Genomic DNA, 15,290 nt, shown 5'->3' with positions numbered 1-15,290 from the left:
GGACGAACCCAGAGGACCAGTGCGGCCAGAGCTGTGAGGATGCCACAAGGCCAGGCTGGGGTGAGGCAGGGAACAGTCGCAGTGGGCTGGTGGCCCTTGTGTAGGATTGGGGCGTCGGCCTAAGAACCACTGGAGAGTTTGAAGATTAGCTTTTTAAATTCGAGAAGGAGGATGGCAAGTTTTTGTTTCATGTTTATTTACAGTAAGCCTGGTCCCACAGGGTGCGTCGTTCTAAATGCAGAATCAAGTAAAAATGTCAGCTAGACAGCCCAGAGAAAATAAGAAAGTGGAGAAGTCAGTCCATGAGGCTGAGTTCAGCCTAGGCCGGGGGATGGCCGGGCAACCTGGCGTCAGTGGATGGCTGTGTGGTGTCTGCAGCCTGAGAGGAGCTGCCCCTGGTGGAGGGGAAAGGGGGGATGGTGGGGGCCAAGGACCACGTTGTGGGGGACGCCGGAGGGAGGGGGGTGCTTGCTAAGCACATGGAGGAGCAGCCAGAGAGGTGGAAGCGGGGAGCTGAGGTCCCAGGGCCACGGCGGGGGGGAGTATCTCGGGAGGAAAACATGGTCAGCATGTCACGTGCTATTGAGGGGCCGAGTAAGCTGAGGACAGCGAGGGTTCCCCGCGAGCAAAGGCAGGCACGGGGGTGGGTGGGGTCAGTGGGGGACACACGAGGCTAAAGCTGGGCAGGTGGGTTGAGACAAGGCACGGTGGGGCCCGGGCACCAGGCGCGGATGTGTGCTCCCAGGGCTGAGTCCTCACTTGCCAGGAGAACGGGACCGGGAGACCACAGCTCGGCTCCGAGGAAGAAAGGGAAAGGGGGCTCTGGTGATTGAGGCCACCCAGCACCTCACCAACCAGCAGGGAGAGCTGGCCAAGGAGGGGCCCTTTGAGGTGGCTCCCAGGAAGTGGCCAAACCTCAACCCCAGGGGTTCCACTCCAGGGGCATAGTGACCCTCAATCCCAGCTGAGCTTTGTGGCCCATCAACCAGCCCATCCTGGCCCAGTAGCCACGCCAGTCTGGGCCCTCCCCGAGCACACTCGATCCTCCTACTGTTGCCGCTCTGCCCCACAAGGCCCGGCTCCCCCAGGCCTCCCTTCCTGCACATCCAGAGCCCCTAGGACCTGGAATTCTTCATCTACATGTGTCAACCCAGGCAGTAATGACTGGTCCCCGGAGACTCTCCCACTGGTCTCCCCGCTGCCCGAGGGTGCCCCCTCCTGGCCGGCTCTTCTCCATGCCCCACCTGTCCTGCTCACCCCAACCCTGCCAGCCGGGTCTCAGGCTGTTGGGGGCCTGGTGGGTTTCTCTGATTTGTTTCTTTTTGGGGGTCTGTGCACCACCCCAGCCCAACTAGAACAAGGCTTTGCAGATCTGGGTTAATTATAAATAGCCAGGCCTGCGACTCTCCTTTTAGCTGAAAAGAAGCAAAGTGAACGAGCAGAGGCACACCCGGCACGCGTTTTATTTTTAACCTCCCTCTGTCTCAGAATGAACTGGGTCCCGGTGCTCAGCATTTCTAGGAGCAGAGGCCCAGGACGAATGCCTTGGAAAGAAAAACCCGGGCGGCTGAAGGCCTGGCCTCTCCCCATCTACTGTGTGACCTTGGGCACTAGAGTTGCCCCTCTGGGCTTTGGTTTTCTCACCAATCGGGGGAGCAGTGGAGGTGATCACCTCCAACTTCCGGCCTTGACTCCCTTCCTCTGCCCTCCCCCCAGCCTGTGCCCATCCTGTTGCTCCCACAGCAGCACATTTCCCTGGGCTTTCCCGGGAAGCCCAGACCCGGGTACAAGTGAGGCCACCATCGAGCCCTGATTGACAATGCACAAATCCCTCACCCCCTGCCTTTGCTCAGATGGCCCTCTGTCAGGAACATTATCCCTCCATCGGTCAGCACAGTCCTTCTTGGAAGGTCATATTGTCACCTCTGCCCTGTGAGCTGGAGAGTGGCCGTCCAGGTCGTGGCAGAGCGAGACTGTGGCCGGGGCAGGCAGGTAGCCTGGGGGCAGGTGCCTGAGCCGGAACTGGAGCCGGAGCAGGAGGCCCAGATGTGCTGTCTGGTGGTGGCCCGGCCGGAGGGCAGGGCTGAAGGGGAGAGAGACCTCAGGCCCCCAGGAGAGGTGGCTTCGGGACCACTGACAGGTGTTCCTTCAGGGCACATCCAGAGCCCCTAGGACCTGGAATTCCTCACCTACATGTGCAGCTTTTATCTCTGTATCCTGCTCCTCAGCCCTCACCCCCAACCACAGGCTTGCCTGCAGCTGGAACTCATTGTTGGTGGCATGTGGGAGACTCTCGCTGTGCCAGGCCTGGATGTCTGGGCACATGGTGACAGTCCCTTACACAGAGCACTTTCCCACCCCCTACTCCACTGATATTGCACAACCCCCTACCAGGTGGGCTTGTATTAATAATGAGGAAACCAGGTTCAGAGAGGGTAAGTAACTTGTCTAAGATCACATAGCTGGATGCATTTAGGAGTCCAACCTAGCCTTTTTTAAAAAACCTGTGTATATTAAATCTTAAAAAGCCCAGTACTCTTGAAGCAGCAGGAAACTGCTTTTCCTGTGTTGTGAGCACCCTGAGAGCAAATGGACAGAGCTGGTGGCTCCACCCGACACCCCAGTGAGAAGCTGGCCGGGGGCACTGGAGCCTCTGGACATGCTACCCTGCCTCTCCACCCCCTAACCCCAGGCACCTGCCATTTGATGTCCTTGGGGAGTGAGGGTGGAAGGCTGGGTGGTGTCTTCAAAGAGGAAGTCCCTGGTGCTAATTGGCACTCAGAGACCTTTAGGCTAATGAACCTGTTTACTTGTCTCTCTAGAGTAAATTAGACAGTTGAGCTGGGGAGGCAGAAGACAGAGGTGTCCACTGGTGGCACCTCCATGGGGGCTGTGGACGGCTTCACGGTGGGCAGCCTGGGCTGCTGGGGAGGCCGGGGAGAGGGTGGGCTGTCAGGCAGTAGTGACACCTAGAGCGGCAGGGAAGGGCCGCCCTCCCCGGTGCCCACTCTCTTCCTGTGGTGGCCGCTCTACCAGCAGTTCTGGGCACTGGTGAGCACCCTTGGGCTGCCGCCTGGGCCATCTCTGGGGTCTCCTCTGGGCAGCCAGGCATGTACTGACTCCCCAGGTGGGAGTAGAGGCTGGAAGGAGTGAGGCAGAACCGTTGACAGTGGAAGGGGGGTGGCTCGCTGCATTTTCTCCCAGCTGTGCCATGTGGAGCCCCCTCCCTGAGCGCCACCAGGTGCCTTTAGACCCCTTGGCCAGACTCTGTGGATTGCCCACCAACTGTGGTTGGGGGCACAGCTCTTTTTACATAAGATGCCGGCCTGTTGACTCTAAATCTTCTACTTCAGACCCCACTGCAAGCTTTCTTCCTGTCCCCACGGCTGGCCAGGCTGATCTGCGGCTCCAGCATCACAGAGATGTTGCAGATGGGAAGGAGGGGATTGATGGGTCCCTCATCCTTCTCTCTGCTGCACCATGGCTGGCGGGGGAGGGAGGCTCCCTGTGTGCCTGGGCCCTGCAGAGGTGGCTGCTGCTTCTCAGGCCGCTGTTTCAGGCTGGTGCCCCCAGTAACAAGTGACCAAAGGCTGGACCTTTGGGGTCCTCGTGGTTCTCACCCCAGCTTGTCACCCACGGTCACATGCTGGCTGCTTGGGCCCCCTGCCTGGCAGCGGGAGGGGGGGATTTGCAATTTATCTTGTCAAATACCACCCCCCTGCCAGCCCTCTGGCTCCCAGCACAGGTGACAGGTGGGGGGTGGCCCACTGGCCCACCCTCAGCGCCCGTTCCTGTCCTGCAGGGGCCAAGGGCATTGTCAACAGCAGCCTGATCCCCTCGCTGGTGTGGAAGCTGCAGAGTGAGGAGGAAGGGATCCAGGAGCTTCTCCTGGACACGCTGGCTGCCTGCCTGATGGAGGACGCCACTGACGCACTGGCCAGCTGGGTGGTGCCCTTCCTGAAGGAGAAGCTCCTGAGTGCCAACAGCAACATCCGCAGCAAAGCAGCCCAAGCACTAATCGCAGTCAGGTGAGGACTGGTTGGGGACAAGGGACGGAGCGGGGAGGGCAGGAGTGGTGCCCCAGGCCCCTGCTTCCCCTCACCTGCTTGTGCCCTGGGGGAAGGGGAGCGCTCCACTGGGGCACCTGCCTGCCCAGGCCTGGGTTTAGTCCTGACAGTCCTGTGTCCCAGGAAGCCCCCACTCCTGGCAAAAACGAGAGGGCTGTCCCCCTCCCATGAGGAAGGCAAGCACAGGAGGTTCCATCTGCACACTTAGACCTCCTCCGAGGAAGGTGGTGGCTCCCTTCACAGGTCAGGACGTGGAGCTGTGGGCGTCTAGTCACTAGTGACCCAGTGTCACTGTGATCACAGTCTAAATCCCGGCCTGGAGCCTGATGATCACAGAGCCTCAGAGCTGCTTTAGCTGTGGCCACCTCCCTTCATTTCACCACCCCTGGCTTCTGGGTCTGGCCTTCTGTGGCCCCAGGCCGTGCTCCCAGGTTGTCTTGAGTGTCGGGGTGGGACCCACACCTCACACCAGTGCCCCTCTGCACCCTGGCCTGGCCACCAGGGATGGTCTCAACACAAGTCCTTTCCCCTGGTGTCCCCCTGGGGTGGTCCTGGGCCCTGTCCCCCTCTTCCTCCAAGTGCAGCCACCCAGCTGCCCCTCTCTGGCCCAGCATCTCCCTGGAGGGCAAGAACCAGGTGTGGCAGCACGACGTCATCCCCATCCTGGTGCACCTGCTGAAGGACAAGGAAGAGGAGGTGCAGGCCAGTGCAGCTGGGGTCCTCATGTACGTCACAGTGACCACCAAAGGTGAGGCTGCCTGCTGGCTGGGCGTCGGTGCTTATGGGGTGGGGGGTCACCGCAGCCCCCTAGCAAGCTGAGTACTGCCCCTCCTGGTCCCAGGCTCCACCCTCTCCTTCCAGGCCACAGAGGGCCCACCACCTGGGGCCCCTCCCTGTTATTCCCTCTGTTCCCTGGTTTTGGAATTCCTGCATCTGACCCAGGCCTCTTGTGAGCCGAAATTCTGGGATTGATTCGTTTGCCACCCATGAGTCCGTTATGCTGAGGTCTAAGCAAACACTGGAGCCCTTGCTTCTGCTGTGTTTCTTGATCAATGTTACTTTTCTCAGTGTGGAGGGGTCGCATAGGAGCGTAAGGCTACCTCCCCCATGCGGACTCCCAGCAGCCAGGCTTCCATGCTCAGTCACCCGACCTGGGCCGTAGGAAGGGCCTGGGCTGGTTTCCCCACCTGGAGGCTAGGGTCCCCGCAGGACCTCTGAAAGCTGTCTGACCTTCCCTTGCCTGGGCCAGCCCCATGCCCTGAGCTTCCTTGCTGATCCACGGAGAACTACCTGGGCCTCTGATTCTCAATCAGCAGTCTGCAGATCCCCCCAGAGCTGGGACTCCTTGCCACTCCCCAGTTCGTCCTGATGGTGAAACCTGAGACACACCATGGGGAGAGGTTGGGGCCTTCCCAGAGTCCACAGCCCCCTTCTGACTGATCGTGCAGTCAGGGTGCTGACCCCCAGTGTGGGGCTCCCCATGAGCGTGGATCTCGCGGGCGTCCTCAGTGCAGTCAGTGTCTTACCTGGGCTTCCTGTAGGAGTGCTTGGAGGGCTGGGGGCTCTCATGGGGCCCGGACAACATGGGAATTTGGGGGAGGTGAGGTCACTTCACTGAGCTAGCACTCCCGCTGAGGAGCCCTGAGCCCCTGCCACAGGCCAGGCTCCGTGCTGGGCAATGGGGACCCAGACGTCTCAGCCTCTGCTGTCTGAGGTTGGCAGGGGTGGCAGAGTGAAGAGTGACCTGGGGGAGACGGTGGGCACAGTACGGGGGCAGAGCATCCTCTGCGAGGGGAGCTAGCAGGGCAAAAGGGGCCGGACGGTCTGGCAGCAAAGAGCAGAGTGCTCGGTGTAGGAGGGCTGGGGGCAGGGGGCGGCAGCATGGCATTTCAGCGGGTGAGGGGGTGGGCAGCAAGTAAGGATTAAGGAGGGGCGTCTCCCCTTCTCATTCGATTGGATTTTAATTTTCAAAAGACCCCTCATGCTGCCTTGAGAGGACTGGGTTGCGGGACAGGTACCTGGTGGTTGGGGAGAAGCCGGCTGGGGAGCTTGCGGGGCCCAGGCTAGGGGCAGGGAGGGTGTGGAGCCTGCGTTGGGAGGGCTGGGGTGCGAGGGAGGTGGGCAGGGACCCCCCCAGGAACGCCTGGTGTTGGTGCCCTGCAGGGAAGTACGCGGCCCTGGACACGGAGGCCATCCGTCCGCTGCTGGAGCTACTGCACTCATCCTTGAGTAAGGCGCGCCTCAACGCCATCAAGGTCCTCACCATGCTGGCCGAGGCCCCCGAGGGCCGCAAGCTCCTGCAGTCCCACGTTCCCACCTTCCGGGCCCTCGAGGAGGACACCAGCGTGGCTGTGCAGCGGGCAGCCCAGATCGCCGTCAAAGTCATCGAGTGGAAACCCTGAGCCTCTTACCGGCTCCACCTGCTGACTCCACACCTGAATAAACGCGCTGAATCTCTTTATCTTGGTCTGAATGGCACCTGATGTTTCTGGGGCAGGTCACGTCTCTCCTCTGTCCTGCCAAAGGGGAAATGCCTGGCCCAGAAGGACCGGGTCACAGGCTGAACCCAGGGTCCAGGGCCGGGTGCGTGGCATCCCTGCTGTCTGCTGTGGTTGAGTCCCCTGGGAAAGCACAGAGCAGGGCCAAGCATCTAGGGACAAGGTGGGGACAGGGAGCTGGAAGGAACAGCTGGACCAGGCAGCACTGCCTGAGCCAGACGCTCAGTGAATAGGCCCATGGCGTGTGGCTGGGTGTGGCTGGGTGTGGCCCTGCTCACCAGGTCTGCCCCCTCCCCACGTGGGACGACAGGAACGAAGGTCACAGGTGCAACCCCAAGTGGGCTCTTGCTGGAGGAGGGTGAGTTGTAAGAGGACCCCACCCCCGCCCCAGGGATGAGAGCTCAGAACAGGGCAGCTCCTTAAGGTCTTCCCCCCCAAACAGCTGTGTTCTCCAAAGCCAAGTCACCTGCGTAAGCTCAGGCTGGCCTGAGGCCGACCTCCCCCCAGCCCTCCCCCTGTTGTCTGCCAGGCCTCCCTCCAGGGAGCTCCCAACTGTGCCTCTACCTGCCTTGCTTCTTCTGCAGTGAAACTGGCTAAGGAGGCTGGAGAGCCCTCGGTGGGGGTGCGGGGGGTTGGAGGGGTGGAGAAGCTAGGCTGCGGGGGGAGGAGGCATTGGGACTCCTTGATCTCCCCGACCCAACCTGTCCGGTGGTCTGGCAGGGTTCTGACCTCTATTGGAGAAGGTGCAGGAGCGGCTCAGCTTCAGGGCTGGCCTCGTTTGGGCTGAGCCGAAGCCTTAATCTCCCCCATGAGCTTTCCAAGGCTCCTTGCCTCACACCAGGTTTCCCTTGTTACATCACCAACCAGCAGCCACACTTCCTGAGGGACAGAACCTCCCAGAATAGACGCTACCCGCAGAGCTAGAATCCCCAGCTGAGTGCCTTCTTGTAGTCCTTCCAGTGCCTGGGGCCTTCACTTTCCTAGCAGAAACACAGAAACGTTTGCATCCTGGGATTCCAGGATTAGCCCAAGCAGCCCCTCTTGTGCTGGGAGGGACCTGCTGCCTGGCTCCGCTGGGGATTCAGGTTAAATCTCATTCTCAGAAACGGCCCTGTAAGAGGAAACCTTTCCTCCTTCAGGAAAACAGGGGCTTGAGGGTCTCCACTTCCTCATCCTGCCTCAACCATAGCACACTGGCTCCACCCTTACCACCTTCTTGAAGGGCTCTGGATTTCTTGCTGCCAAGTTCCCGTGCTCTTTGTGCTTGGCTCGAGCAGTAACCCAGGTGCCAGTGCTCCCTTCCTGTGGCGGCTCTCTTGGTCCTCCTCCCAGGGCCCTGGTTGTACCCTCTTAGTCTCCTCTGCAGAAAGAACCCTCTTTCTTAACCTGACATCTCTGCTTGCTCTCCTGCACAATCTTATCTGCCTGACTTGGGCTTCCTCTACCAGGTTCACTTCTTAGCTAGTCTGGTCCACTGTCTTCTCTCCCCTCAGTCTGAGTCTCTAGCGCCAGCCTCTCTGTTGTGTTCTGGACCTTCCATCCAACTTAATACTTACCCTTAAATGTCTCCAGGCAAAAATTAATACCAGTCCTTCACAAACTAAATTAAAAAAATAGAAGAGGAGGGGACAATTCCCAATTCATTCCATGAAGACAGTATTACCCTGATACCCAAACCAGACAAAGACCTCATAAAGAAAGAAAACTATAGATCTCTATGAATATAGACACAAGAACTCAACGAAATATTAGCAAACCAAATCCAGCCACATGAGAAAATCATTATACACCATGACCAACTGTAATTTATCCCAGGAATGCAAGGTTGGTTTAACACGTGAAAATGAATCAATGTAACGTGTAAATAAAGAACAGAAACCACATGATCATCTTAATAGATGCAAAAAAAAGCAGTTGACAAAGTCCAACACCCATTCATAAAAAAACCCCAAACTAAAACAAAATCAAAAACTCTCAGCAAAATAGGAAAGAGCAGCATTTCCTCAACATGATAACATCTGCAAAAACTCACCGCTAACATCATACTCAACGATGAGGAGACTGGATGCTTTCCCTCTAAGATCAGGAACAAGACAAGGATGTCTGCGCTCACTACTTCTACTTGACATTGTACTGGAGGTTCTAGCCAGGGCAGTTTAGGCAAGACAATGAAATAAAAGGCATCCAGGTTGGAAAGAAAGAAGTACACTATTTCTACTTGCACACTACATGATTTTGTATATGAAAAATCCCAAGGAAGACACTTAAAAAATATTAGAATAAACGAGTTCAACAAAGTTGCAGGATTTTCTGTACACGAGCAATGAACAATCTGAAAATGCAATTAAGAAAAGGGATAGGGGACTAAGAGGTAGAAACTCTTATGTATAAAATAAATAAGCTACAAGGATATATTGTACAACAGGAAATATAACCAATATTTTAAAAGAACTATAAATGGAGTATGACCTTTAAAAATTGTGAATCACTATGTTGTACACCTGTAACTTATATAATATTGTACATCAACTATATCTCAATTAGAAAAAAACACCTCATTTACAGTAGAATCAAAAAGAATAAAATACTCAGGAATCTAAATTTAACAAAAGAAGTGCAAAACTTGAGTGCTGAAAACAAAACACTGTTGAAAGAAATTAGAAGACCTAAATGAATGGAAGGACATCCCACATTCATGAAGCAGAGGACTTAACATTGTCAAGACGGCAGTAAGTATCTTCACGCCAACTCAAACTCCACATGTCCCAAACGGGGCTCCACTTTTCTCCTGCACCTCCTCTCTTCCAGTGTGGCCTGTCTTTGGAATTGGTACACCCTTTGCCCACATGTTCAAGCCAGAGAGTCACTCCTGGGCCCTCCCTCCAGAAGTCTAGTACTCGAGTCCTGTTACTTCTAATTGCTGGCTTCTCTTGATGCTGTTCCCTTGTCTTTTCTTTTTTGCTGCTAACTTGCCTGGATTCCTCTAATAGCTTCCTGGTGGGTGTTCCTACCGCCCTTTCATCTTCCAGCATCTGATCCCACCCCTTCCTGGCTGAAGCTGCCAGGGACTCAGGATCCCAAAGCACCTGAGGCCTGCAGGTCCAGCCCCTGCCCACCCTGCCCTCCCCGCCTCCCCACCTCCCACCGTTCTGCACTCTGGCCTCCTCACACCCTTGCCTCACCCTGTCTTCCCACATGTTGTCCCTCTGTTATCCAGCTAGCTGACCTCCCACTTCAGTCACGGGAGGCCTCCTCCCTGCGGGCGCTCCTGCCACATGCACGTGCACAGAGGGGCCATTTACTCGGTTCCCTGGCTGAGCTCAGTCTCCTCCTCTGTGAAATGTGGTTGATTCTGGTCCTTCCACATGGAGTGGCTCCATGGCTTGAACGTGATGATAACCTGGGCAGGGAAATAGCGGGCCACACTAGGTGCTGGCCATCACCGCTCGTGTTTCATTGTCTACTTCCCTAGACCATGAGCTGTGTCCATGACTGCTTCCCAGCAGTGCTGGCACATAGTAGGCACTCAAAAATGTCAGCTGGAAGACTAAACGAGGGATGGGGGGCTGGTCCCGGCTGCACCTTCAGAGTGCGACTTTTGCAATGCTGGGTGGGCCTCCCCCAAATCACTTCGAGGCATCTGAAACTTTTTCTAAAGACCCAAATCCTTTATTTTGGTCTAAGAAGAAGGAAGAGGAAGGGGTGGCTTAGGGAGCCTCTCCAGAGACACAGCCCAGGAGTGGTCTATACTTGACAGCTAAAGGGGATCCAGCCCCTGGGCCCAACTCCCAGGAGCAGGCAGACTGGGAGGAACTGGGAAGAGCTCAACAAGGAGGGAAGTTTCCTCTCCACCTACCCTTTAGGGGTGCAGCCAGACAGAGCTGAGCCACAGGGAGGCCTGGTCCTCAGGCAGAGACCGCCTCAGCCCCACCATGGGTCCAGGCAGGAGCCAACGTTTCCATCCACAGCAGCCTTGGCGCCAGCTGGCCTGTGTGGTCATCGGCAGTAGGCACAGCCCCTTGTGGGTGGGACCCTTGGTGCGAGGAGGAGCATCTTTGCCAGCAGCCATACCTTTACAAAGGAGGAGAGAACACAGCAAACGGAGGTGGGTATAGGAAGGAAATGGTGACAGTAAACACAAGCAAAACCCCCAAATATATCTAGAGATAAAAAGCCAAAATTAAATTTAAAGTGAAAGCCAGTGTTTGTGCAGTGGAGCCATCTGGAGAGAATGACTCATCGCACAGAGGACAGACGTGCTCATCTTCGGTCTCTGCCCTCACCAGTGGGCTTCGCCGCCCATCAGCCTGCAGCGTTGATGCTGCGGGCTCATTTTCATCAGTGTGATCCTTGGTCCACGTCCGTGGGTCTCCCTGTAGGAAACGTTTCCTCCCCTCGACGATGAGGGCGTTTGCAAGAGGCAGCGGTTTGCCTGCTCCCCAGACGTCCCCGCAGGCCGCCTCCGAGACGTAGACGTGGCAGAGCGCTGTGAGTGACACCCGGAGGGACCCACAGACGTCGGGCACTTCTCTCCAGTGGGACATCTCTGGCATGCCTCGGAGCTTTGTTCCTTCCAGCATGTCACGCTTCTCTGTCCCTTCAGAAGTGGCACTGTGCTGTGTCCCTTCCGTGTCACCACACTCCATCTTCTGCATGACTCCCTCTTCCGGGGTGAGTCTGGGGCCTGGCAGTGGCTCCAGGCCGCAGAACACGTCCCAGGCCTTCCAGAGGCAGCTCCTGGCCTCCTTAAATATGTCTGGAACAGAGGGAATAGGCATAGGTCAGGAGGCTAAGAGGTCACACACAGGAGGGGTGTCTTTCTAGGGCTCATATCTCAGCGGTGAGGCCGGCAGGAAGCCCAACAGACTGGTTCTAATGTGGAGAACAATCCTCAGCTGCTGCTGCAGAACACCTCCCACCGCCCTCAGAGACACAGAGTGGGGACTTGGGGCATGGCCTGGGCCATGCTTGCTTGCACTGGCAGAGCCTTCAGCTGGCCCAGAACCCTGGCCGTCACGGGGCAGGCCCTCCCCGCTGGGCTCTGGAGGGCCCACCCCTCCCGTCTCTGGCACACGCCCAGCACAGCTCTGTAGGTCTAGGGCAAGTGGCTGCTCCTCTGAGGATGGAAGAAACCCCAATTGCTCTGCTCTCCTCAGCAACCTTGGGGCGTGTCTTCTCCAGGTAGGTACCAGTCTCACGGCCTGGCCCAAAGTAAGGCCCTCTGGGCCCTTGAAAGGGGAATCACTGGTGTTTTCTCCAGGAACGGGGTAAGTCTAGGAATTATGGGCAAGTTTCTATTCACATCTCTGGACCAAATCAGTAAAATGTCTCACTCTGGGGCTTAAATATCCCTCCGGTGTCTGGTAGTGCAGCCCACACCGGCCGCTCCCAGGCCTGCTCAGGCGCGGGTCAGCACCACGGCCAGCTCCGCACACACGTGAGCCCAGACGGTCTGGGAATGGATCCCTCTTTGATGATAAGACAAGCACACCTCGGTCCGAAAAGTGTGCACTGTGACCTGTTCCACGTCTCATCCCCTTGGGCAGCCACCACGCCAGCTGTGTGTCCTGAGGCTGGGGCAGCACCAGGGATGGCGGAACCCGTCAGCCAGTGACGGAGAGGCCTGTGTTACAGGGGAGGTGCTGCCGCCAGAGGACCCCAGAGACCCAGATACCTGCTGCGGTGCTGAGAGGTCCTGAGCGGCACATGCTGGCCCTGTCTCTTGGTCTCTCGGATATCTGGGTCAGCACACCATCATGCAGCTGCCAAGCCCAAAAAGGTTGCTGTATATCAACGGCGACTGATCATGTAAACACAGCCCAAGGGCCGTATGACGGGAGATGGGACAGACCAGTGGCCAAGAGCACACACTTTGGAGTCAGACTGCCTGTGTTCAAATCCCAGCTCCACCACTGCCTGGTTACCTTTGGAGTCCGGGGCCAACTACTTAAATGTTTGGTGCCTCAGTCCCCCCATCTCTGAAATGGGGATGATAATTGTACCTGTCACACATAGGCATACTTTCCACAGTGCGTGGCACATCCCAAATGGGCAAAAAGTGTGAGCCACTGTCATCGTGGCATCCACCCACGATTGTGGACGAGGGAGAAGAGGAGCTGGGAGGTGCCCCCAGAACAAGCTCCCAGCACACGTGGCCCCCAACAGGCAGTTCCTCTGTCCTTGAGGGAGAGCAATCCTGGGAGCCCTGTACCCTCCAGGGGCGCGGGGCAGCCTGGCTCAGGAGAGGCCACTCCCCTGCCCTGCAGGTGTCAGGAGAGGGTCCCAGGCCTCTCTAGGCCCTGAACGTTCCTGGCAGGAGTGGAGAGGGGGCCCCAGAACACTGCCTCTCCCCAGGCAGGCCTTCCCTCCCTCCCTCCCCCAAACTCACAGTCCCCCCAGACTCTCTGCCCCAGACTCCGCGCTAATCTCGTTAGGCCTTTATCCCTGTTTGCGTCAGGGCCTCAAGAGGTGCAGGTCGCCCTCCCTGGGGCCCCCGCACTCCGCCTCTGACCCCATCTGCTGAGAGCTTTCCTCTGGGCCTTCTGGGGCCCCCAGGCCCGAGCCTCTCCCAGAACTCTCTTCTTGCCCCAGTGAAATCCGGCTGTCCTTGGCGGTGTCCCACGGCGCCCTCTTGGGTGGGGCTGCTCCCTCCTCCTTGCAGAGGCTCCCGCCCACTTCCCAGAATCCCTCTGGGTTTGAATCCCTGTGTGAGGCTCTGTGACCCGCTGTCCCTCCCCTGTCCCCAGTGCCTCCTCCCCTCCTGCTGAGGCACAATGTGATCTGTGTGGCTCGGTGGATCCCTCCCACCCCGGCTGAAATGCTCCTAGATCACCAGACACTTGTGTTTCTCTGCCCCTCACGGACACTTCCCTCCTCCCCCGGCACCTGCTGATGCCTCCCATCTGGATCTCTCTGGCCCGGACCGCCACACGGATGTCCGAGAGGCAGCTCACCCTCGACAAACACCCACAAGGCATCTTTGAGAAAATGAAAGACGGGGCCTCTGCCTGGAAGCATTTCTGGGAGTGGAGACAGCGGGGGTGGGGGCAGGGAGCAGCACAGGCCTCTCCGCTGGCTTTGGGTCTCCCTTCTCACCTGGCTGTGCCTGCGGTGTGGGGCTCTTCCCTTGTGTGTCTTTGTCCAGATGGACCCTTTCCTCTTGGCTGTTCCATAAACTCCAACAGAGGCGGTGTAGCTGAGGGGAGAGCAGGCACATGTCACCACCCAGGACCCTGTCACGCAGGCCTTATGGTGCCACGGCTCACAGCTGGGCACCAGGGTCTCAAGGGACTGAAAAGGGTCGTTAGACTCCAACAAGGGACACAAGGAACGTGGGGGTGGGGAAAGCAAGGCGCCTGGGAACCCTGGATTTCAGTGCTGGTTCTGGCCCTGTGTGGTTGTGCGGCTGCCCAAAGGTGACCTCAGTGTCTTGGGCTGGATGGTAGGGTAGGAGGCAACACGCTCAGGGCTTCTTCCAGTAACTGAGGGTCTAGGAAGCTGTGCCCTTCAGGGTGGGAGAAGCTACTTATCACTCCGGTCTGCTGCTTCTAGTGGATGGGCCCGCAGGGTAGACCTGGGAACTGCTTTCCTTCCACGGGCCCCTCCTGGCTGTCAGAGATGAGCACTCACGCAGCCCAGAGGAGGCCTGACCTGGTTCACCTGGGGTACCCAGATGACCTGGTCCCTAGCCAGGCTTAGTTGCTCAAGCTCAGCAAGGCATTTGCAGATGCAGAAGGGGAGCATCCCTTCCCTTCTAGTCTGTTATTTTGTTCTCTTCCTGAAAACACATATGGAGACTTTGGGAAGTAAAATCCAGCCAATTGCTGTTGCTTTTTTTTTTTTTGCTTTTTTTGAGGGTTGGGGTCAGCAGAAGCACAAGTAAGCGAACATTTCCACCAAGTCTCTCCCGGAGCAGGTTTTAATCTATTATACCGGCTTTGGTATATTTGAATCTCAGCACCACCACCCCTCCCACTCCCCCAAACATAGCAGGGATGTGACTGAGCAGCCCCTCCAAGCCCCGCCTCTCGGACTAAGACATCAGTAATGAACCTGCTGCTGTGTCAGTGACAGAGACTGGGTTTAGCCTTGAGTTGCTTCCTGGTGATGCTGTACGTCTGCATTTGCCTTCCCAATTACACGACGAGCCCTGTGGACCAGGCCGCTGGGCAGGAAGGACATGGGATCGAGTGTGGTCCCGCTTCCCCTGGTAGCACCCAGTGTGCAGCACAGACACTGACCCGAAATCATGGTTCCCCCTTTACCTCCCTCCCCTCCTCTCCAGAGCACCTGTGCTGCTGGGCAGGAAAAGCACTCAAGCACGTGGCTGCCTGAGAAGCAGGCAAGACCAAAAAGTTGAGAATACAAAAGAAGCAGAAAAGAAGTCAGACAAGTCGACCATTAAGACCCTGAGAGACAGGAGCTTGGGTCCAGCACCCACGGCTTCTCCACGTGCCGGAAGCAGAGCAGGGGACGTGTGGTGGGCGAGCTGTCCTGGGCACTCCTGGCCGTCCTCCCCACTTGCTCCATCCCAATCCCATGGGGCTCTGTGTGCGAGAGAGGAATGGGTCAAAAGGAACTACTGAACAGAAAGGTGGCCAGAGGGGAGGCGGCCTTCCCAGTTCTCAGCTCTCACCCAGACCCCAAGGCACATGGGTCTCACATACCCGCTTCCCTTCTGAGCTCCTCCTGCCCTTGCCTCGGACACCTAGGACCCTCCCTGCTG

General features: G+C 57.5%; 2 protein-coding genes across 2 annotated transcripts in view; one reads left to right on the top strand and one right to left on the bottom strand.

The window, feature by feature from the left end:
• RSPH14 (radial spoke head 14 homolog) overlaps positions 1–6,469 on the top strand; it is a 61,224-nt gene extending 54,755 nt beyond the window's left edge. The window contains exons 4-6 of the mRNA XM_060118411.1: positions 3,803–4,028; positions 4,679–4,815; positions 6,231–6,469. Coding sequence (XP_059974394.1) covers positions 3,803–4,028; positions 4,679–4,815; positions 6,231–6,469 — 602 coding nt within the window. The remainder of the gene's footprint in view (positions 1–3,802; positions 4,029–4,678; positions 4,816–6,230) is intronic.
• A 151-nt stretch (positions 6,470–6,620) lies between these two features.
• Positions 6,621–15,290, bottom strand: part of LOC132502471 (sodium/glucose cotransporter 1-like) — a 98,248-nt gene continuing 89,578 nt past the window's right edge. The window contains 4 exon segments of the mRNA XM_060118348.1: positions 6,621–6,717; positions 7,134–7,219; positions 10,849–11,321; positions 13,661–13,760. Of these exon segments, the coding sequence (XP_059974331.1) occupies positions 6,621–6,717; positions 7,134–7,219; positions 10,849–11,321; positions 13,661–13,760 (756 nt within the window).

Source organism: Mesoplodon densirostris, chromosome 15 (genome assembly GCF_025265405.1).
Source record: "Mesoplodon densirostris isolate mMesDen1 chromosome 15, mMesDen1 primary haplotype, whole genome shotgun sequence".
In the NCBI taxonomy this organism is placed as follows: domain Eukaryota; kingdom Metazoa; phylum Chordata; class Mammalia; order Artiodactyla; family Ziphiidae; genus Mesoplodon; species Mesoplodon densirostris.
This window is presented reverse-complemented; position numbering and strand designations above follow the sequence as displayed.